Source organism: Chlamydotis macqueenii, chromosome 5 (assembly GCF_036417535.1).
Source record: "Chlamydotis macqueenii isolate bChlMac1 chromosome 5, bChlMac1.mat, whole genome shotgun sequence".
NCBI classification, from domain to species: Eukaryota; Metazoa; Chordata; class Aves; order Otidiformes; family Otididae; genus Chlamydotis; species Chlamydotis macqueenii.
This window is the reverse complement of record NC_141560.1, coordinates 69035555-69058955: the sequence shown is the minus strand read 5'-3', so window position 1 is coordinate 69058955 and position 23401 is coordinate 69035555. Positions and strand designations below refer to the sequence as shown.

General features: G+C 42.2%; 2 protein-coding genes across 23 annotated transcripts in view; both read left to right on the top strand.

The window, feature by feature from the left end:
* The first annotated feature begins 3871 nt into the window (after nt 1–3871).
* On the top strand, nt 3872–7446 carry FGF19 (fibroblast growth factor 19). The gene is made up of 3 exons (XM_086749781.1): nt 3872–4085; nt 4213–4316; nt 7114–7446. The coding sequence occupies exons 1-3, from the start codon at nt 3872–3874 to the stop codon at nt 7444–7446; spliced, it is 651 nt and encodes a 216-aa protein (XP_086605907.1).
* Nucleotides 7447–12356: 4910 nt separating this feature from the next.
* LTO1 (LTO1 maturation factor of ABCE1) overlaps nt 12357–23401 on the top strand; it is a 31388-nt gene continuing 20343 nt past the window's right edge. For 14 of the 22 annotated variants that reach the window (XR_015258715.1, XR_015258714.1, XR_015258716.1 and 11 more), the window contains exons 1-5: nt 12357–12470; nt 13076–13181; nt 16191–16261; nt 17251–17368; nt 17796–17853. Coding sequence is in view for 14 of the 22 variants with exons in the window: in XM_086749330.1 (XP_086605456.1) it covers nt 12382–12470; nt 13076–13181; nt 16191–16261; nt 17251–17368; nt 17796–17853 (442 nt within the window). In the remaining 8 variants the exon portion in view is untranslated. Of the gene's footprint in view, nt 12471–13075; nt 13182–16190; nt 16262–17250; nt 17369–17717; nt 20429–20766; nt 23395–23401 lie in introns of those variants that run through there. The other 8 variants (XR_015258721.1, XR_015258718.1, XR_015258717.1 and 5 more) reach the window with 4 other exon arrangements.

The following is a 23401-nucleotide window of genomic DNA, read 5'->3' as shown; positions in this document are numbered from 1 at the left end:
GCGCCTAACATCTCTAGCTCTGCTTGGGACCTGACTTCTCTCAGAGTATTTACAGCCTCTGTAATCGTCCCGCTTCCAACTTCAGAGAAAAGGAGTAAAAGACTGTTCTGGAGGCCCCCCCCCTCACTAACAAAACCAGAACAAAGACTTACAAACCTCTTCTGAACAGTAGTATTGAATCACATTCATGCAATGCCTACTCCTAAATCTGCAGGAGATCCCAACGAGACTCAAAACGAAGTAAAAAGTCTTTAAAGTTTCTGCACCATTTTCCTCTTTCTGCAACGACTTGTATTATCCAAAGTTTTCACCATGATGTTCTGTAGGTATTCTGAAGTTATTCTGCTTTTGAGCAGATGTCTCTTCACCCTAGACACATTGAGTTCACCCAATTTTATCTGTTACTCAGCCTTGAGTGTCTCACCTATGCAATTTTTCCTTTGATCTCCACCACAAGGTAGCCTGCTATGATCACCTTCTACTCACGGGTGGTTTCATGCCCTATTTCTGATCATTATTTGTGGCAATCTTCCTTGGTTTCTTTTTGGTTGGTTCCAATGACATTATTGCTCAGTTAGGAACAAGCCTTTTGTTATCTTTTTGGCAGGTTCCAGGATCTCCGGATGTTTGACTTTTAAATAAAGGCAGTTACGTTCTACCAAAACACATTCAGTTCAGATTTAGTGTTACCAAAAGATGAAGTTCTTATTCTGCAGAAATTACACTGGGACATTAAAAAGTGCAGTGGAAATAAATGATTCATTACAACAGGTGAAAATGCTTTTGCAGTTGTGTGCTATTTGGTCAGGAGGTATTTTTATTCTACAAGACTTTTCTCCTGGGCTTTTTTTTCCCTATCCTCACAAAAGCAAAAAGTCCTACACTACCAGGTTTCCTTTTTGAAGGCTCTGGAGCCTCTCAGGGAGCAGGTCCAGCACTGGAAGCGATGGTGTGATTCATCCTGTAATACATTTGCCCTGCAAATAATTTTTTTCTGCAATATGTTTGTAGAAACAGGTAAAGATATGTGTCTTTCTGTTGAACTTTGGTAAAAACATGCCAATAAATGATAAAGTTCAGTGACACAGAGAGGAACTGAAATGAAAATCACATGTCGCAACTCTTAAATTTTGAAAACAGCGAGATTCATTAGCTCATTTGGCTCTAGCTAAAAATATGATACATAATCTGGGTTAATCATCTTGGCTTTTTTTTTCCAGAGCCAATAAGAAAGAAGCACTTCCAGAGATTATTTAACCCATAGCTCTTAAACAGCTGTTTTAAGATAGGATTGGTACTATCCAGTCCAGATAAGTACTTGGAGGTACTTACTTCTGTCACTGACTACAGAGCTGGACTTGGACAAATGATTTAGATCGAAAGCTTCCCATAGGAAGAGAGGCCATTCCAAAAAAATTACCTAAGTGCTTCATCTTCATTTTAATTGGATTTGATACAAACCTTTAAACATCAGTCTAAATAACATCAGCAACAGTAATAATGAGAATAATTTTTAAAAGTGCTGCATCAATTGTTAGGAAATTCTCACTTATAGCCAGCTTTTTAACTGGTTTGAAATATCATTTAGTGCAAAAGATTTGCCCTTTCTGCCTCAATTTTTGATCTTCACAAGGGAATAACAATGCTGTCAAAATGAACAAATAAGTTGCAAGCATCAATTCCCTTCCGCTTGAAAGGAGTTTGACTTCTTGACAAAGAAAACGTTTACTGATGATGGTGAATATTATCCACACTATAGTATAGCAGAAATAGTAATCAGAAAATAGCTTCTATTCATTGAGAGGCACAAGAAAATGAACTGAAAAAGCCTTTCAGATGCATTTCAGACCATAACCTCTGTGTGTGTGGTGGGTGCTCGACACCTTGAAGAATGCGTGTGCAGCCAGGATGAGTTACATGCACAACTGCTGTGGGGCCCAGGGTTGCAGGGCAGTGAACTGCCTTTGTGGCAGTCATGCAATAACATTGCAGAACTCCGCAGAGGAAAAAAATTAGGGTCTCGGATGCCTTAGTATTATTTACTGGGTTTATAATACTGTGAACTTGTGTGATGTTTGAAAGGCCAGAGTTTCTCAAATCAGCCCATGATTTGGAGGATGCAGCAGGAGACACCTGAAAGTGACGTAGTCCTGATTTTTACTAATTACTCATCAGCCATGCAGAGAAAACTGGGCTGCTTTTTGGGCGTCTCAAGCTGACCATCCAAAAAACCCAAAGGTAGTCACAATCAGTAGTTGCTTTTGAAACAGTTGGTGACGTACAATTCCTTATGACAGGGAGCTTGTGATCCAAGATCCTGATCATTCAAACACTGATTTATCAATGTGATTAACTTGAGGACCATATCACACATGATAATAAGTGCAAGCATGTGTACAAGTGCAGGCCAGCACCCTACAAGACTCTGTGTTTTTGTATGACCTTGTCTAGGTGCACAGCCTCGCTGAGCTAAGATTACTCAGAAAGGAAAGTTTTTCATGTGAGTGCTTACAGGAGCAAAATGCAAGTGTACAGACAAAACAGGTAGCAAAATAGAAAAAAAAAAAAACAGTATTTGAAGCTGATGAGTGTTGTTTCAGAGAAGTTGCTGGGGGCATAGGGTTATGTTTGGCTTAATTGTTATTTAAAGTGTCCTGTGGTGGAAGGATTTTTTTTTTTTTCTTTATGAAATCCCATTGGTATCCATTTTCTTCTCTCTTGAGATCTGAGAAAATTCCTTTACTTCTTAGTTTGGATGGACAGCAGAAAAGTCAGCAGCAATCCCCTAAAGTGCCACTGAGATGCAAAAAGCGCTGAACAACCCAAAATACTCGTATCTGCTTCTTTCCATCTCTCCTAGTACACTTGCTGAGTGAGCTCCTGGGGAAGAGCCCGCGTGGAAAATGTCCATGCACAGATCAGAAAAAAAAAAAAAAAAGAAAAAACAAAAATAATTTGTTTGATGCTTAGATCAGGACGCTGTCTACGGGCAATGGAGTTTTACCACACACAGGGTGTTTTTTTTTTCCCCAGTCTCTTTGTACAAACGGGGAAGAAGAGGAGCTGGAGGGCCCCCCAAAGGCGATGCCAGCCCGCATCCCAGGTGCCAGGCTCCATCTAGTGACACAGCCGGGGATGGCCGGGCGGCGATAAAGCCCGGGAGCAGCACCGGCCCGCCCAGAGCCGCCGTACCGGGCAAATAACCGGGAACGGCGGCCACTGACCTGGGAGGTGACCGGGGCCGTGCGAGGGGGAGGCTGCTGTCCCTCAGGGAGGTGTAAAAATCATTCCCCGAAGGTGAATTTTCTTTTTGTAAAAGGGAAATAAAGGAGGGGCGAGGGCTAAAGGCAGAGCCGGGCTGCGGCTGGGGGCGAGGGGCAGCCTCATCCCCGGGCTCCCTTCCGCACCTCCGCACGGCCCCGGGGTGGGTTTGGGTTCACAGATGCCCACCCCCGGTCCCCTTCCCTGTGCTGACATCAGGGGGCCGCCGGTGCCCCCCCCCCATCCTGTCCCGTCCCGTCGGGAAAGGTGCCTCCGAGTATTCGGAGGAGGGGATGGGGGGTTGGGGCGGGCGGGGAGGTGGAAGCTCTGAGGTGCGGATGAGGAGGGAGCGACTTCAGGGTGTCCCCTGCGAAATGATGTCACCCGATCAATATATTCGGGGGGAGTGACCGATCCGACCAATTCCCGCTATGAACCGGGCTCGGTGTCGGAGCTGGATGCCGCCGAATCGATCGGGGCTGATAACGCGGGGCTATAAAAGGCCTGGGGGCCGCCTTCGCCCCGCGCTACATCCCCCAGCCTCCGGCCAAGCGCAGCCAGCACCAGGCCGCCCGCCCCTCCGCTCCCTTCCGCGCCCCCTTTCCGCGGGATGGGGCCGCCCCCCGCCGCCCTGGCGCTGCTGGGCCTCGCCGCCGCTGTTTCCCTGCCGCTGCCCGACGCCGGTCCTCACGTTAACTACGGCTGGGGCGAACCGATCCGGTTGCGGCACCTCTACACCGCCAGCAAGCACGGGCTCTTCAGCTGCTTCCTGCGCATCGGCGGAGACGGCCGGGTGGACGCAGCCGGTAGCCAGAGCCCGCAGAGTGAGTACCGGCGGCTGTACCGGGGAGGGAAGGATGGGGACGGAACGAACGGGTTGGGGCGGCGGAGCTAACGGTGTTCGTTTTGTTTTTTTTTTTTTGTTTTTGTTTTTCCCGTCTATCCGCGCAGGTTTGCTGGAGATCCGCGCCGTGGCGGTGCGCACCGTGGCCATCAAGGGCGTGCGGAGCTCCCGTTATCTCTGCATGGACGAGGAGGGGCGGCTGCACGGGCAGGTGAGCTCCGACGGCACCGGTTTCCCCCCCACCACGCTCCCCGGTCCCCCTCTGCCCCGGGGCTCACCTCTCCCCGGGGAGTTTTCCCGTTCTGAAGCGGCAGGCGAGACCAAAGGGCTGTTTAGATCAGGTATTCTGGAGGAAAAAAAAAAAAAATTCGAACACCATAACTCCTTTGGAAAGGAGATGAGGAGATGTAGCCGGATGGCTACCGTGCAAACAAGTCCCAGAAACACAGGGTTGCCATCTGCGAGGTAGTGTGAGGCACAAACAGGATTTCGAGGGGCTGTCTTTTCTGACCCGTGATAACAGCAGAACTGTGGGTCTCCGGGAGGTTGAGGAGTTGAGAGACACGCTGACACTGCTTTGTTGGGTCATGCTTTTTCCCTAGGTTTGTCAGCGTATCATTATCAGCAATACAGTCTTTTTTTTTTTTTTTTTTTTTTTTTTTAAAACCATACAGATAAGTTGCCAGCTTTAGAACTTGAAGGGTAAGATTCAGATTCAGTCTGTGTGTAACTGCTTTACAGGAGCCTGAGTTTCACAGAGCGATGGCTTTTTATTGTACTGTAGTAAAGATACAGCCTGATTCTCCTTTGATTACTCCGGCAAAATTTCTGCTGATTTCAACCAGGCAAGGACTTGGCCCACTCTCAAAACTCCCAGTATCTGTAGTAAGAGCAATACTGATGCAGTGGCGTTTTTGAATGCGTATATAACATAGGAAGAAGCCTTTCTTTCTGGATTTCCTTGCTTTTCTGGGCTAGAATCAATCGATGCCCTGATAAGGTGCATAGGTTCAGAGAATATGGTAGGTCAATTATTAGCTTAATGTTTTAATGTATATCCAAAGCAAAATGATCAATGAAAACAAAGCAGAGCCTGGATCCTGCTCCATCGGAGCTGCCGACTGGACTTTAGCGGTCACAGAACCTTAAAACAGCTTTCATATCATGGGACACTGTTTTGAGGGCATATGCATATGCCTGACTGAGACTGCATTTCTTGGTGCATAGTATTAATTGTGGGGGTTTTTTTACAGAAAATAAAACGGTATGTAGCCATGTCGTCACATGTATATGTTGCAGACACCTGCCCTCACCTCTCTGCTAACACTCCTGAAACACGCCCCTTTTTAAGGCTGGAAAATTGATGATTAGGGTTGATTTTTGAATGTACAGTGTGCTGTAGTTCAGGAGAAATCACGTAATTGCTTAATATACTGACATACTATAAATTCCTCCTGTGAAAAAGATAATCTGCAAATACTTAAAGTGTGTTGGGTACTTGTTTAGAAAATGCACTAGAGACAATCCCAATGAAATGAAGAGCGAATGATACAGTTAGAGACATGCGGGTGCAATCAATAACTGCCATTTGTGATGCGCACTTGCTCAAGAAGCTTTTTTATTTCATCGTCCTTGTCAGTGTGGCTGAGTGCTCATGGAAATAAGGACAGCTAACAATTCAGCCATGAATTTGTATCATAGACACCTGTTTTTCTGAGATATGCGTTGAAGGATAAATATTATGTCATTTCATTTGGAGAAAATGCCCTTTTAAAAATTACTTGGTTTAAAAAGTGCTTTAAAAAGACAACCACATGCATGCACTTAATTGCACTCCATGTGATTAAGGGTGTTTGAGAAAGGACTGACGAGTATCAAACGTGCTCTCTGTTCAGACAGGCAGAGCATTCATCTAAGAACACTTTTATCACTGCAGGCTGAGATATGATCAGCAATTGTCTTTTATTGACCGCGGGTTCAATCACCTGCGGTGGCTGAGCCTGAAATAGCACCCGAGTTGTAAGAAATCCAGGGCTTGTGTGAGGATCTGGAAAGGGCTGACCTGGTGATGCAAACTCCTAGTGTACTGTCTGCACAGTGTATCACAAACGTAATTCTACAACATCATACCTAAGGAAATACATTCTTCTACACAAAATTTTAACTTCCACTGTTCGTAATTCAATAGTTCTGATGTGTTATGAGAAAATAATACTGCGTTAACCGGTCTTTTTGTAATTTCAGTAAATGCTGATTAAAAAAACACAGCAGTTACCTTTTTAGTATCGTTTTAGTGTTGGGCCATGTTTGTGTAAGTGCTATTTTGCCAGCGCTACCTTCCTACAGACCTGGTCCTGCAGCCCTTAGATGGCAAACCTCTGGCAGAGCTGGAGTTTTCTACCTGAGGATTGTTGGGTTAGGGCTCATGACTGCGGTGAAGTACTCTCAGCAATTAAGGACAGTTTATCTAAATGAGCACTGTCATCTGAGTTTCTTTTTCCTTGTGCTCAGGATAGGGTAAGTGTGGTAGCTGCGGAGAAGTACACATCTGGGATTCAAAGCTTATTTGATGTGATGGATGCGCGTTAACTTCAGGAGTTGTGGATTGGGTCTTCTGATGGCCTCATAACCCAAAATGCATGCTATGTGCAACGTGGGAAGCTTGCGTAGAGTAGAATAGAATAGAATAGAATAGAATAGAATAGAATAGAATAGAATAGAATAGAATAGAATAGAATAGAATAGAATAGGATATTTCAGTTGGAAGGGATCTACAGCTATGGGGGTGCTTCAAGTCACTGCATCCCGGTGGCTGTGGTCCATCAGTGAAAGAGCAGTGACCAGAGCAACGGGTCCCTGCAGTGCCAGGCAGAGAGGCAGCGGGCAGCTCACCGGCATGGATCTGGTGGCGGGGTCTGCAAGGTGCATCCAAGGTTTATGTTGTGGTTGAACACAATGGGCGTGGTGAGTATATTTAAATGTCATTCTCATTACTCCTTGCTCTTCAGCTCAGGTATTCCACTGAGGATTGTTCCTTTGAGGAGGAGATTCGTCCAGATGGCTACAATGTATATAAATCAAAAAAATATGGAATATCTGTGTCTTTGAGTAGTGCCAAACAAAGACAACAGTTCAAAGGAAAAGATTTTCTTCCACTGTCTCACTTCTTGCCTATGATCAACACGGTGCCCGTGGAGTCAACAGACTTTGGTGAATACGGCGACTACAGCCAGGCCTTCGAACCGGAGGTGTACTCCTCGCCTCTTGAAACAGACAGCATGGACCCCTTTGGCATCACCTCCAAACTGTCGCCAGTGAAAAGCCCCAGCTTTCAGAAGTGACGCTGACCACACACATGTGTTTTTAAAGAAATATGGCAGAATACCACAGGGTTTTTAGCTTTTCATGTAGTGATATTTGGAACTTTTTTGTATATTTCAGTATGGAGCCAGCCTTTTCCTTGCCATGTGTTGTACCTGTAAGAGATGAGTGCCCAGAGGCTATTCTATAGTCTGAAGAGTTGCCTATCCATAGTTTTATTTGGAAAAGAAGGATTAAATAAGAAAAGCTTAGCAGCTTCATCAGAATTCCTCCATTACCACAGTAATGATAACATAATTCCAATTTTTCGACACCAACTTCATTACCACGCGTGTTCACCTGTTTTTCTGCTCATGGGAGAAAATGCAGAAAATCTTTTTTCCAGTCACAGGGAGGTTAGTGGTGTCTTCAGAGGCCTTAAAGAGAAACATTTGGAACAAAACACAATTAAGGAAAACCCAGCAAATGTGGTTACACAAACTAGAGTTAGCGCTGGTTCTTGAAAAGCTGCTGACAATGTTCTGGGAAAACTTTCTATTGAAAGCACACCACTGAAAAAACAATTCTGCTTGTATATTGTGCTTTTTCTTCCCTTAGGAAATAAGGGAAGAAAGGGAAAAAATTTCTTCCTTCCCTTATTGCTAAAGGGTTCTTTGGAAAACTGGATCTTTGATTTCTTTTGAAGGCTAATTTATGTTCACTGTGGCATCAGCATCATCCATCAGAGAGTTCTTATTAGCAGGAGTGGGAATTCAGTGTGTGGTTGGAAGAGTGCACAGGACTAGCGTCTATGTGCATCAAGTAGGGAACGAGCAGTTCCAATTAGTGTTTAAATTGAGGTTCTGTTGTATATAAGCATGTATGTCGTTAGCAAACGGAAAGAAAGACTGAAAATGGATGATGTATAGGTCAAATCAATTGCAAAATGGGTTTTCGTGTTTAACCTTTTAACCATCAGCAGTTCTTTTCAGTCCTTCCAAGCTTGATTCTGCATCCATGGGAATCAGTGGAGAGACAATTTAGTCACTGAAATGCCACAGAACTGGGTCAGCGACACTGTTCTTCTTGCAGGAGGGCTTTATGGGTACCTCGTGACCAAAACATGAATGTCTGATGTCTTCGGTTCTGTTCTCCCATTCTAACAATTTGACGAAGGAATAACCAAGGTGAAACCAAAGAAAAAAGGAAAAAAAAAACCAAACAGTGTGGAAAAAAGGGTTCAGGGATTCTACTCGCTTCCAAAGGTTCATTTATAATAGAGATTTCTATAAAAAAAAAAAAAGCTCTACTGGAAATACTGGTGTTCTGACCTAGCACTTCATTGCCAATGCAATATTTATAATTAATTTATTGAATACGTACATCTGTTTATTTTGTTACTGTTATTTATGCTCAAAATTCTATTTATATACTCCTGAAGGTGCGTTTTTTAGTTGTAAGAAATTTTGTGAAGTTTTGTAATCACGAAATTTTAGGAAATGACAGCTTTTTAAATTATCAGTAGTGCATTATCAGTAGTGTAATGTGTACATTTGCAATAAAAAAAAAATCTTCAACACAGAAATCTAGTGGAGTCTTTTGTCACTCCTTCAGTCTAGAGACTTCAAGGAGCTTTAGCGAGCCATGGCATCCAGCTCCGCAGCAGCCGTGTGAAGATGCTGTCCCTTGTGAAGGTGACGTAGTTGAGGTACAACGGGCAAAGACGCGGAGAAGCGAAGGGGTTTTCCCCAAGCTGGGCGGTGAATGCCACGGCTGGAATTCGAGTCTGTCTGCTGCCAGTTACTGATGACCTCCACATGAAGTAGCAAGTCTAAGAAAAGTATCTCTGTTATGGAAGGGTTTTGGAAACAACTCATTAAATTTTGACCCTGGGATATGTGAAGGTCACCCCATGTAGTCCTAAATTATTATTCTCTTAATCCAACAAACGAGTGAAGCTCAGTTTTAAGATGTGTGAGTGTGTCCTGCTGTTTTCCTCCCATTCCTCGTCACTCAATCATAGAACAGAATCATTTGGGTTGGAGAAGACCCAAAGTCCATTGGATCATTAAGTCCAACCATTAACCTAACACTGCCGAGTCCGTCACTAAATAATGTCCCTAAGCATCACATCTACACGTTTTTTTAACACCTTCAGGGATGGTGACTCCACCACTTCCCTGGGCAGCCTGTTCCAACACCTGATGACCCTTTCGGTGAAGAAATTTTTCCTGATATCCCATCTAAACCTCCCTTGGCACAACTTGAAGCCATTTCCTCTCATCCTATCACTTGTTACTTGGGAAAAAAAAGACCAACACCCACCTGGGTACAGCCTCCTGCCGGGGAGTTGTAGATCTAGGCTGGCCAGTGCTGCCTGTAAGCATCATCAGTTATATTTCATCTGCAATAAAACACTTGTGGATTTGCATCTATTCTATAAAATATCCCTTTCGTATTCCACTTATGTCATTAAACCCTGCTGTTCGCTCTGCTCGCAGCCATCAAGGTGCTGGACACTGAAAGGAGTGCTAACCTCCAGCTGCTGGGAGGAAGCAATTCCTTGGGGAGATGGAAAAATCCACTATCAGGTGTGGTTTCTGTGATTCTTCATTGGCTGCACAAAATCCACCTGAAAAAAAGCAAAAAAAAATCCTGCGGGTGGAAAGCTGTTCCCTTTTAAAACCGGCACTGTACTCTACAGTGCAGCCGGGGAGAAAACTGGTTATTTTTGCCTGAAAAAGATGTCAGTTTCTGGCAGGAAAAGAGACTGAAGGTTTCCGTTTGGAAACACAGTGAGTCATAGGAATTGCAGATTTCTTGGCTGGCAAACATCTCCCATGGTTTTTCCCCTTCTCCTTTGTGCTGAGCCACCGCCACACATCCGGGGGGATCCCACTGCTCAGGTACTGGGAGATGCAGTCCTGATTTTCAAATTGGTTTATTCCAAAATTTTTCAGGCTTGGGGCTTTCTGGTTTTGGTTTTCATTTCCAGTTTTGATCAGACATTGTCTTTTCTTTGAACATTAGATACATTTCAAAAACCTTTTGTTAAAAATTATTCAACGGACAGCAAAATGAAATAAATATGAACTTTCAATGTTTGGTCAAAAATCCACTTTTCTGCCAAGGACATGCACAATTTTGATGGGAAACATAGCAAATAACAGATTTCAGAGGGTACAGTGAGATATTTTTATAGCGGATGTAACATCATTTCTTGTTAATATTGCTCAAGAGCGCAAGGATGAGCAACCTGACATTTGGGAACAGCGTCTGGAGCTCTCCAGTGACCCTCTTTGCTGACACCTTTGGATTTGCATCTTCCACCAGCAGCACAATGTTTCTTACCGCAACGTCATGGTTAGAAACTGGTTCAATGTTTGTTCAGACGGAGGGAAGAATGCCAGGAGCTGAATTACCCACACCGCTTCCTGGAGCGCTTCAGTTTTCCTTGAGGTTTCCCATCCGAGCTCTAACCAAACCTGGCTTGTTTTGCTTATAAAATCTGACAAGATCGCAGCTTGAGGTGGAAGGATTACTGGAAAATGCTTTCCCTGCTATCAGACACCTGACTCGGTCAGGAACTTGGTGTGCAAAAACCTCGAAACACCATGGCCTTTGGGTCTGTGGGAACGCAAACACCACCACCACCACCACCCTCCGCTGTGTACCTCCCAGTTGACCATGGTTTCTCAAAGACCGTAGGGCAATTGCCGTGCTTTCATTTGCAATAGTACATTTTACAGCCCAAAAAGGTTTTTAAAGCCCGGGTGTCAAATGTCTCCTTGTGAAGTCTCACTTCGAAGCTGTGATGTGCAAATACAAGTTGGTGGGAAGGCCGTAGGAAAGGAGATACTCAGCATCTCAGCTTCCACTCCGGGGAAGTGTAAAAAGCTGTAAATCCTTCACTCAAGAGCCATAATAACAACTTTAACTCTGCTCAAAGCACTGAAAGGATGGTCATGGAAAATTTGGGATCACTCTACTTTCCCAGTGTGCTTTGTATATGAGCGGAGAAAGACACAATAAATTAAATAAACACAGTTTATTTCCTCAAAAACGTGTTGAAGCCAACCCTCCTGTCCAGACGCGATGAAAGCAGAGACGCGTTTCCCTTGGAAGTGAAAGGGAATGCAAAAAAGACATCGTCAGGACTCTGAATTTGGGGTGAATTTGGGAGAGCCCAGGCACACAGCACGTGGCGGATGAGACTGGTGAAGGCGTGCAAGAATTTAAATTAACGCAGAAAACGAGCTGGTCGCTCTGTATAAAGCAGAAAAGCCTGCTGCAATCCTGCATTTTTAATAAACTGGTGTGTCTGGTTCGCGGAACCTTAGCAGCGTGACTTTATTTTCACTCTAATGCAGTTTTGTTTTTTTTCCTTCAGACCCATCCCTGGATTTTAAAGCTGCCTTTCCGAGTCCTCCTCCCCTTCTGGAGGGGAACAGATGATTCTGGAGTGCCCAGAGCCACGTTCTCATTGAGGGTAAGCACCTGGAAACAACAGGACAAGCTGACACTAAAATCATATTTATTTTTTTTTCCCGGTAGTACAACTCCTGACAGCTTCCCGGGAAAAAGACCAAAATTGATCCTTTCCCCGTTTTTGCTGTTTTTTGTTTTCCTCCTCCCGCCTCCAGCCCACTGGGGTTCCCCTGCAGCCACGCCAGCCCCCGGCGGTACCGGAACTGGGGGTACCGCTACCGGTCGCTCCTCCGCCAACGCCGCCGCCCGCCGCCCCCCGCGTCTCCGGCGGCGCTCGGGCGCCCCCTCGTGGTCACGCGAGGCGCCGCCGCCGCCCACAGGAGACGGGGCGAGGGGCGGGGCGAACTCAAAAGGGGGCGTGGTCACTCCTAATAGGGTTACGCCCCCTCGCCACTCCAAGCCTGGCTGAGGGGACGGGGGGGGTTTACGCGCCTGCGCACTAGCACCTCCCCGGCCGCGACCTCTCCGGCTTGCCGTCCTTTCCCGGCATGCCGAGCGGCGCCATGGCGGCGACGGCGGCAGCAGCAGCGTCTGCGAGCTCGGATATGTTTGACGAGATTGTGATGGCCGAGGAGAGGTGGGGTTGATGGGGAGGCCTTGGCGGGCGGCTGGGGACTTCGGGGGGCAGGCGGGGCCGGAGCGGCACTCCTCGCTAGCCGCGGGTCAGCGTCGGTCTAGGGGGAGAGAGGGGGCCTGGGCCTGGGCCTGGGCCTGGGCCTAGTCCTAGTGTTGGGCTTCAGCTTCTACAGCCGGTAGCAGGAGAAGGAAAAACTGAGGAGCGAAAGGCGAGTAATGAGGGCGAGGAAGAACAAAGGCGCGGGAAATTATCTCTGTTTTTGTTGAGTGACTGACCTGCCCGATTCCGGCTCTTCCACCTTGTGGAAGCATCACCCGGAGTTGTGAGCTTGCAGTCAGCGGTGAAAATGCTGAGCTGGATTGCAGGCTGTGTTGTTCTTCATAAAGCATTGTAAACTTGCTTGAAAAGATCCCAGTGTGCGTAATTGTATTTTAATTTAAATCAATGTCATGTGCCGTTTCTAAATACGGGTAGTTGTGTTTCTAAGATGACACAGCACATTTTGGTTTCTGTGAGTGGCTTGTGTGCAGCGTGAGTTTGGAGTGAAATGAAATAGGTGGGAAAAATTATTCTTCAATAAATAAATAACTATTTCTTATTTACAGGTTTCATGGTGAGGGCTATCAGGAGGGTTATGCTGAAGGCAGTCACGTTGGAGTTGTTGAGGGAAGGAGGTACGGGTCGCTCCACGGTGCCAAGATCGGGTCTGAGGTAAATGGGAAAATACTTTAGAATCACAAGTCTGGTTCTTGTTAGAAAATTATTGTAATACTGTTGGGCAGAGCCCGATATATTGGTAGTCTGAAGCTTGCTGTGCCATGCTGCTTTGTATGTGTGAAAGAGGGCCCATAAAACTAGTTTAAAGGTGGTGTTTTGGACAGTTACCATAGAATGGTTTGGGTTGAAGGGGACCTTTAAAGACTGTCTAGTCTAAGCCACCTGCAAGGAGCAGGGACATCTCCAAGGAGAACCAGGTTGCTCAGTTAAATATATGTTTTTATGTTTTCTGAGCTTATTTGCTATATGGGATTTTGATTAATTTTTTTTTGAAAGGGAGGATAAGAAGAGATAAAACCAAACAAGCAGGCTTAGAAAAAAACTATGATGGACTGGACATTTATTTTTGTAACCCAGAATTGTGGCTGAAGCCCCCCCTGTGTAATCTCCTATGGCTCAGCATTAGGGAAAAACACGGAACATTGAGACATCTTGAGTGGAGAACCGTAAAGGGGCAATTCCAGGTGTCTCTGTTGTACTCTGTTGTTTTTAATACTGGGAGAGTTTGGTTGAGGAACCGTTATTCTTTAGTACTTGGAGTTCTGCGAGTTGGCACGCTCACACGATGGCATGCCGCAATCCATGAGGGCTTCCTAGAAATGAAAGGACTAGAGAGTGTTGGTGAGGCACCTTAACTTGTCTAGTGTGTCCAGCTCAAGTTTATCATAACATGGAGCATATGCAGTGCAGGACAACGTAGTTACAGTGGTTTTGGACCTGAACTGGATTTTTTCAGCTTTGATGGGAAGCTGTACTACAGGATTCATGGCAGGCCTTATTTCAAGTACACCACCAGAAATCTAAATCTACTCAATCTATTGAAGACCTTTGGGTAGTTTGAGAATTTGCCCTTTTGATATTTTCAGGTTTCGGAAAGTTAATTACCTGCAGAAAGAACAGTAGCAATGGTATTAATCCAAACCGACAAATTCTGAAAGGATGTTGTAAAATTTTGTTTTGCATTTGAGTGTGATACAGAGATGTACAGCGATGAAATATTTTCCTACTTTTGCTACAACTATGTGGTTCCAAGATGAGAATATTGAGCACCAGCCTCCAAAGCCGGGTAGTTTTATACAAAATGAACCTAGACAGAGCACAGTAGGGAAGTGCTCTGATCTACTTACACTGGGGAAGCTCCAGAGAACAGTAGGATTGTAGAAAATGAGTCGTGTTAGATGAGAGAAGGAATGACTTGGGTAGTCTTAGACCTGTCAAACTATTTTGTGTCTTGGGCAAAATTATGATACTGATCTGATACTGGCCTTGCTTGATAGAGAATTAAAGAAAGACATTATAATTTCAGCCTATCTGGTTTTGGGCACATCCCTCAGGCAGGCTTAGACACAGTCCCTGCTTGGGCTCAAGCAGAAGATTACTGCAGTGGCGCAGTGCCAGGGCAGTGCTAATTATGCTGAGAAGTCTGCGGCTAAGTGTCCAGGGCAGTTTTGGGGTGTGCAAACTAAATTTCTATCGAAGAAAAATTAACTGGAAGCCTCACCTCAAATATGCCTGAGCACTTAATGGGATGTTAAGTCCCAGACCCGTGTTTGAGCCTTAAACCTCCGCTGTGTACCTCAACAAACATAACTAACAGAAGAGTGGAACTACCAAGCACTCCCACTCTACTCTGAAGTGGTTCGCAGGCCACAGGAGCTTACAAGTCCAACGATCTTTTGTGAGTTTAAATGGCAGGCATATGCACATGCACATGTATGGACCTAAGTGGGCTTAGGCTGTAATTTTGGACTTAATTTCTCAAAGTCAGCTAATTTTTGTTTCAGGTATCTGTGTTGTTTTTCTGTGAATGCCAGGTCACTTTTGAAAGGGCCTGCAGCTGACTTACCCTGTTGGTGCATTGAATAACTTACCTATATTCCTCTTTTGTTTGGTGTCCAGAGTTGTAATGAAAAGTTCTGGCAGCAAGGCTGGCTTAGTTAGTTCCTCATGCTTCTTTTTGATGCCATGCAACCCTCTTGAGTTAGGTTGGCAAAATTGTTTGCATATTAACTCAGAAAAATATGTGGTTTCCTGTTTGGTTGACTTGGTAGCTCCCTCAGTCCAGCTGGTACACCTTTTTATAGGGCTGCTTAAACTGACAGTGCTGCAAAACCAAACAATTAGCAAAACATCTCAAACAGGTTGTTTTCTGTCTCCTTCCTGTCACACTGTCCTGGTGCTGGCTAGGATCCAGTTAACATTCACCTGAACTGGGAGGGCAACTGGAGCTGGTGGCCCCTGTGGCTGGGGGACACAGCTGGGGTAGGTTACTAATTAGCCAACAGCTGGGGTGAGTTTACCCAAATTGGCCAAGGGGCTGTTCCAGCCCATGTGACACTGTGCTCAGTGTATAAGTGAGGGGGGTGCTGAAGGAAGGCTCCTCTGTTCATACTTGGGCAAAACTGGGCATCAGGATTTTGCTGTGAGCTGTTGTATTTGTTTTACATCTCTGTTTTGTTTTTTTTTCTGTTATTTCTCTTAATTTTTTTTTTGTTTGTTTCATCTCAACCCATAAGTTTTGCTGCCTTTTCTTTACCAGTTCTCTCCGTCCCACTGGAGGGTGGGGGGAGTCAGAGAGAGACTGTGTAGCTTGATCCTGAGCGGGGGCTAAACTATGACACACTGTAGTGAATTTGAGGGTTCAAAGCTTATAAAGTATGACTAGTGTTTTGCAGAATTGATTTTTACGCTGCATTTTAAATATTTTGTGCTCTGATGCTGAGCAGATTCTTACAAAAAGTTTTCTGACTGTTGGACTGTGTAACGCAGCCCTCGTTTATCCTACCCTAATTTACTCAACTTTCCAGCTTAGAAATGTATTTGTATATCTGGTGATTTGTTTCCTGAGGAATGGGATACAATGTAGGGCTTCATTTTTGTTTGTCTGTATAGGTACTGCTTGGTTTGGTTCATTTTGCTCATGACATCCTTATAAATTTGCAGATTGGCTGCTACCTTGGGTTTGCGCTGACGTGGCAGTGTCTGCTCCAGCAGTGCCTGGATGAAAAGAAAAGGTAAGGTTTAAAAAAATTTTTTAAAAATTACTGTTCCTTTGATAATATTTCAAATTATGGTGTCCAGTTTTGCCTTTTCCCCAGTTTGAAATAAATACTGAGAAACAGAAGAAAGGTGAGCAGGGGGCCACTAGGGTGGTGCTGGACCATGTGATACCGAAAAAGGGATGAGGGAACTTGGTTTCTTTAGCCTGCAGAAGAGAAAACAAGGGAAACACCTAGTTGTAGCACGTAAGGGGAAGTTCCAGATAAGGTGGAGACACGTCGTCCCTTGCAGAAGCACACAGTGAAAGGACAATAGGCAACTTTCACAATTTGAAACAAGTTCTAATGGGGCATAAGGAGAAGGTCCTTTCCAGTGCAAGCACTAAGTGCTGGAACAAGTTGTCCAGAGAGACTCTAGAAGCTCCATCCTTCTGTATTTTCAAAGTCTGCTTGGAGATGACCCTGAGTGATGTTATCTAGTGTTGAAGTTAGTCCAGCTTCCGCAGAAAGTGAACTAGATAACCTCCAGCTGTCTTTTCCAATCTACATTTTTCTATGACTTTCTTTTTCTCCATATGAGAGAGTTTTGATTAACTTAACTGACAGCATTGCAGCTATACTGTCAGACATTTAGGTACGTGTTCTGGTGAGCTTTTTTTATTGCATTTCTTTATTTTGCTCAGTCATCTAATCAATATTTCTGAAGATTCTTGAATGTTTCTTAACTTCTGGCAGGTAAGTTGAAAGGGCAACCTTAACTTTGTCCATTGTGCTACAACCCGATTTCTGATTATCGCTTAAATATCTATCGAATACACACTCTTAGTGAGCTACATGGGAGAAGCTGAATTAAAGAGGGATGGAGGGCTGGGTTCTATTATTTGAATTGCTATGTATAAGTATTAGTATAATTTTCATATTGATGGATTGAAAAAAATTCTGTAGTAGACTCATTGTTTTTTCTGTCTTGATTTTTGTTGTTGTTGTTGTTGTTTTGTTTTTAGCAAAAAGATGAGGGCTCTGGGTTCATTAATAGGGATGATTCAGAAATTCCCGTATGAAGACCCCACTTATGATAAGCTTCAAGAAGATCTGGAAAAAATCAGAGGAAAATTTAAACAGGTTTGTAGGATTAAGTTGTTATTTTAGCACAAAATTATGTGGATTAATGAAAATATTTAGTCTCTGAACCTGCTCTAAAACACAGTATTTGTGCAGAGCAATTATTCTCCTTTTGCAATCATAGTAAAAAAAATACTTTAAGTGAAAATACTTGATAGTTGAAAATGTCCCAACAAAGAGCAAATGCAAAATAAAAGAAAAACATCCTTTAAATGAAAATTGAAAATATTATTTGGCAATGAATTACAAGTGGGTCTAGAAGAAGAAAAATGGAGGAATTGTAAATTTTCTCGAATATTCTTCTTGGAAAATAGATGCTTTGAAGCATTTCCATGTATTCTTTTTTTAGGTTTGTTCCATGCTAAATATACAGTCTGATTTTAGAATAAGTACTGAAAGATCTTCACTAACATTTTGATGGTAACAGATGAAGATAAAAATGGATGACCAAAGAAGAAGCATTAAAAGAACAGATAACTGGAAAAGTATGTATTTACTGTTATTTTAAACAAAATCAAAATAGTGAAGAGGTGCTAAATATTAAAGGGCAAAGGGAAAACCATTGAACTTGCAGTAGTACTTCTCATGTCATTTAACATTTATTATTTCCAGGTTTTATTTAAGATCGCTGAAACACCAGTGTGTAAACCCTTTGAACAGAAATATTTACTTTAATTCCTCACTAACCTTGCACGGATAGATTAGTTCCTCAAAAGGAAAACGTATGCATTTGCAACATTTCCTTATTTAAAGGATGTGTGGTACTTAAAATTCTGTGTTTGCAGATCATCCAGTTTACACAATGTGTAGATATTGTAGGTGAAGTAAAATATAATCAATTGCCTGCAGACTTTGCATTAGGGAACACTTTTGTGGATAAAGGATAATGACAAATTAAGTCAGAATGTGAAGGAGACAGGTTAAGACACCTGCTCATAAAGTAGCTGGAGCTCGGAATATGAAGTTTGCACTTCCCACTGGTTCTGCAGACTGATCCAGTGTGAGGGGAAAAAACCCCACCAAACCTCTTAAAACCCAAACCTGTAAAGCTAGCAATTTGAGTGATCAGTGAGAGAAATGTAAGGACCAGAAGAGTTGTGACACTGGTACCAGTATTTACTAGTACCTTTTATGGCAGAGCAGCTTTTTATTTTCCAGTCTTGAAAATGCACTCCTTGGTCTCATTCAAAAAAACGGATGCTGTCAGCTAAATGTACTGAACTATGTTAGTTTAAGAGAAATACCAGTCCGTTATTTTACCTGACAAATGCTTTAGATTGGGCTGCTAGGTGTTACTGCATAGCATTTGCAATACAGTTCTATAATGAACATACTTCCAGCAGTTGTAACGTACGTATGTGTGCCTTGTAGACTTAGCCAGAGTGTAGCTTTATAAAGACAGACTTTACTACTGAGAGTATCGGAAGCTATACGCAGGGCAAGGTATCTGAAGTGAAGGGCATGTTTTAATATGGCCATATCCTTGAACAGCACTACTTTGTCCATCTAGACCTCAATTCTGTTTTACCTGCACAGCTTTTTATTACACAAGAAAACAAGCAACTTGAATTTTTGAAACATTCACATCTGGGATATGAAGGATATGCATTCTGCTGAATATTTTTTTCTTTTGGACTGTGAAGGTAAAACGGCTTTGCTGACTGTATGGAGAGAGTTCTATGTGTATGTATCAGTTTATTGCAAAATAATCTTTTACTTTTTGTCTGTTTCCTGAGTATGCCAGTATCAGAGGCTTTTCTTAGTGGCTAGTTGTTGGTGTACTTTTGTTTGTTTGTTTGATTGTCTTACATGTTCAGACAGCTTTGATAGGCATAGGGAGTGTCAGGGCCATCTAGTGGAGGAGGTCGTTGTATTGTGTAAGAAATGGATTGTGAGAGTTCACAAATATTTATGTAGATAGAAGTTGTTAAAATAGAGAGTACAGAACATATGTAGCGTGATACAGCTCTTCTAATTATGGGTGAATTTCTTTGAAATAAAGTAATACAGAGCGAGGATTTATTTGTAGCTTGTTTCCTCATTTGAGACCTTGGAAGGGATGTGACAGCATTGATGGTGTCTTAATTTAGGGCAGTTTGAGTACAGCTGGCTTTTAATTGTTACGCGGCTAAACCACTGGGAACCAGAACAGTCACCAAACTGCAAGTACCTGAAAATAGAAGCAAAATAAAATAGCATACACTGTAACCTCAGTAAATAGATAGGCACAACACAAAAAGATCCCATACTGGAAAAAAGAAAGCTAATTTGAAAAAGATGTTTCTGTATCCACAAACCAGTTTATTTTTGCAAATCAAAGTATTTTACCTGCTTACTTCAAATTAATGAAAGGTACTACCTGCTCATCTGTGATTGACTCAAAATACTTTTTGTTGAAATCCATTAATTATGCTTTAAATAAACTCTCTCTGGATCTTGATCTAAAAAAGGCAGTTTTTTGTTCTTCTGAATGACATTATGAAGAGAAGTAAACACTGGAGGTTTAAGTATTAAAGTTTTAAAATATGGCCTTTTTGGAATCTTTGTAGGTAGTTTACAGAAATGTAGGTAAAAGCAAGGGAAGGGGTGCGAGAGCTCCAAGTGTCTGTGCAGCATTTGACTGATAGTAGTGTATGATAGGTAAGTTATATGCAAAGTGCTACTACAGAGATTGTATCAAAAACAAGATTATTTTTGTTCAACTAAGGACAGAAAGGATCTTTGCAGATCAAGTGGTTAACAATGCTTATGTTGGAAATTGTTTCGGTGGCTCATTTTCTTGTATTGCTTTTATTTATAACGAATTAATATTATTAGAATAAATTATTGTGTAAATATATATGTATATACAAATATTTAACTATAAAGATTGTAGCAACCAGGATTTCGAACTGGGATATGCCAGGTTTAGGGCTGCCTGTTAGGTCTTTAATTGACCATATACGTGTATGTACTGATGAAGTCTCTTATTCCACAAGTCTGTATTTCTCTAAATATCTTCTGTCTCATGTCTTGTACGGGCCTGACGGTGTTATTAAATGAGGTATGGTTAAAAATTTATATGTAGTCGTATACTTTCTTCAGTGCCAACTTTTTTAAAGCTGTTTTTTGCAACAGAGTTGTGGGGTTTTCTGTGATGTTCAGGGTTGTAACAGTGGAGTCTTCACCGCATACTGTAGGGGTATTTTTATACTTTATTTACAGCTGAGGAGTTAAAGCCCAGGTTATATCAAGAATATTGATTTCCCTTAACCAATATGAGATGTCTAATGTGACTCATTCCAAATAATTTTGCATTTTGAGTACTTGAATACTTCAGAATCTGTTTCTTTCCAACATCAAGAGTGGCTAAGAGTACCTGGCTTTTTTGCATGTTTGTATTTTTGCCTCTTTCTCAGATGAGTCACCTAGAAAATGAGGAGCGTAAGAGTTGGCAAACACCTGTGAAAGGTGTGTACTTCAGCCAGCTAGAATGCTACTGTGGGAAAAAAAAAAATTCCATCAAAATCTTGAAAACTAGTATTCAGTTTTGTGGGATATAAGTTTATGGTTTTTTTTTTTTTGACACCTTTGCTGTTCTGTTAACATCTGCCTAAAATCTGTAAGAAATGCAAACAAATTCTTCTAAGTAGTTTTGTTAGTTTCACACCCTGCTTACTCATTCTGTGTCTTGAATGGTCAGGACTGGTGGAAGCAAGTGTTACGCTGTAATTAAAGACACTTTCAGAAAATCTGTGCACAGGGAGGCTGAATAAAGCTTCTATGGACCACAGTCATTCAGACATTCCCAGTTTGAGTGCTTGACCGTGCAACCTAAATACTGCTTTAAAGACTGGGTGGAAAAGATACAGAAAAAAAATGCAGTCTTGTAGATGGTAATATTGGTAATTGATACAGTGGGACGTAGAGATTGTGGCTTGGTGCTGAGTTGTCAAACAGGTTTGAAATTCTGCAAAAGTACTTGATCTGTTAACACTTAAGATGGAAAATTTCTGCTAAAATTATTGAAGTTGCTAGGAGTTAAAAATATATTGCTGTATTCACCACCTCTAGTTATTGCTCAGTCGTTGGGGAGGAATGTTTGAAACATTTAACTTACAAATTTCTGACTTGCCTGGGCTGCGTTCTAGCTTGTTTTGTTTCTTCATGATCATCTCTCAGCTGAAACTGGGGAATACATAATTTTATTAAAAGGTGCATACAAAGCTAATTACTGCTAGTGTACTGAAGTCACTGCAGTCCACAAGACTTGTAATTTTTCTTTCTGTGATGTGTGATGAGTAGAAGAAATAGTGAGTTTTGAGGCATCAGCAGAGGCAGGTAACTCTTCATTAAGCAGCATGCTTGCTTTCTATTTGTTGTAACCTGTAATGTGAAGGCGATCAAATTCAGCTTCGAATTAACATCTGTAATCAACAGAAATGGATGAAATAAATCAGAAAAAAAATCTAAGTATTCAATTGTTCACTTAAAAAATCAACCCTGTAGGAGCAGTCTGTCTCATTATAATCCTAGCATGTTTTTCTGAAACAAGGTTATGATAACTTTCATGTAGATGAGTAAGGAAAGTCTGGCTTCCCAGTTTGGCATGCCTTGCTTGGTTATGTGACTTTTTGATCCAATTGCTATTGAGGTATGAAATATATAAGCAACAGTGTGCTCTAGTGTGCGCACAGAACCTGTGCAAACTTGTGTTGCTAGCTTTCTGGGTATACGCCATTTAGAGGAAAAAAAATAGAAACTGGTGTAAACACTCTGTTTCTGTAGGATTATATTTGGTCTGTGTCTTTAGGATTTCTAGAAAGGTAGCACATTTTTATTGATTATTTCTAAATAGATTACATTGAGATAAAACTGAGTTTTAATTTTTCAGTAGATCAGTTCCAAAGTTTATAAATATATAGGTTTTGGTTTTTGAAGAGATGCAAGAGAGCGTTTGAGCCCTGTGATGTATTTATGAAGCTTATTTGTAGCTTGGCTGTAAATGAGTTCCTTTATTGGAACAAAGGGAGATCCGCCTGTCAAAAGTCTGCCTGCACCCTAATACTCCACAGTGCTTTAGAGTCAGAACTGATACCCTTTTAAGATATATGACTTACCCCACAGAAAAAGATCGACTGATCTGAATTGTTGAGGTTTTAAATCCGTAAATCCTGTTCTGTGTACGTCTTGTTTGTTCTGTATGCATCTACATCCTTTTTCGAGTCCTTTTGAATGTAAAGTTTTAATACCTGTCTCCACATTAAGGTATTACAAGAAGAGAGCATTAAAAGTGGAATCTCTTATTTATAAAACTCATGCAGCTACAGACCTGGATCTAATATTTATTTATTTACTCACAAGCTGCCAAAGTTTCTATTTTATTAAATACAACCTTCTGTTTCAATATCTGTTTTAATAATCTTAGATTCTTTTTCTAGTTTTGTTATCAAATGAAAGTGAGTGCCTTTCCCTGAGTGGCTTATTTGAACATTTGTGTTTTGGTTTTGTTTTTTTTTAATAATGTTCTGTAATTAGTTGGCGGTGTTGCATACTTGAAAGGGAATGCTGATGATATTAATGTCATTTTCTGGAGAGAAAGATGTGGGCAAACAAGATTAGGATAAGACTCCTTGTCAGGGTAATTGCTTTCTTAAACAATTTCTGCAATGAAAGCAGCATGAAGCACTGAACATTTTTTTACAAAGTGCTGGTGTTGGTCTGTCTAATGATCTTAAGGATACAGTTTGAAATCTGCTGGAATATTAGAATTATTTGGAGTCCTTCTGCATTAGAATATTTATTTGTGATGGGAGTTAGTTCAGGGCACTCCAGAGGTTGTAACAAAGCTGGATCAGGCAGGCAGGGCAACGATACCCAATGATAGTATATCTCATCCTGATTTTCTTGAGGAGAAGGGCTTTGAAACAAAAGGCTTAATATTTCTACTAATGTTATAATCCTTAATATTCTTGGTGCTACTCAGTATGAATGTTAGTGCCTTTTGAATACTGCCCTTTGCAACTTCATATGGCAATGGATTCTGGTCTAATT

Coding starts and splice junctions, on each gene's coding strand:
- FGF19 (XM_086749781.1), top strand. CDS start 3,872: ATGGGGCCGCCCCCCGCCGCCCTGGCGCTGCTGGGCCTCGCCGCCGCT. Junction 4,086..4,212: donor CGGTAGCCAGAGCCCGCAGA/GTGAGTACCGGC, acceptor CTATCCGCGCAG/GTTTGCTGGAGATCCGCGCC. Junction 4,317..7,113: donor AGGGGCGGCTGCACGGGCAG/GTGAGCTCCGAC, acceptor CTTGCTCTTCAG/CTCAGGTATTCCACTGAGGA.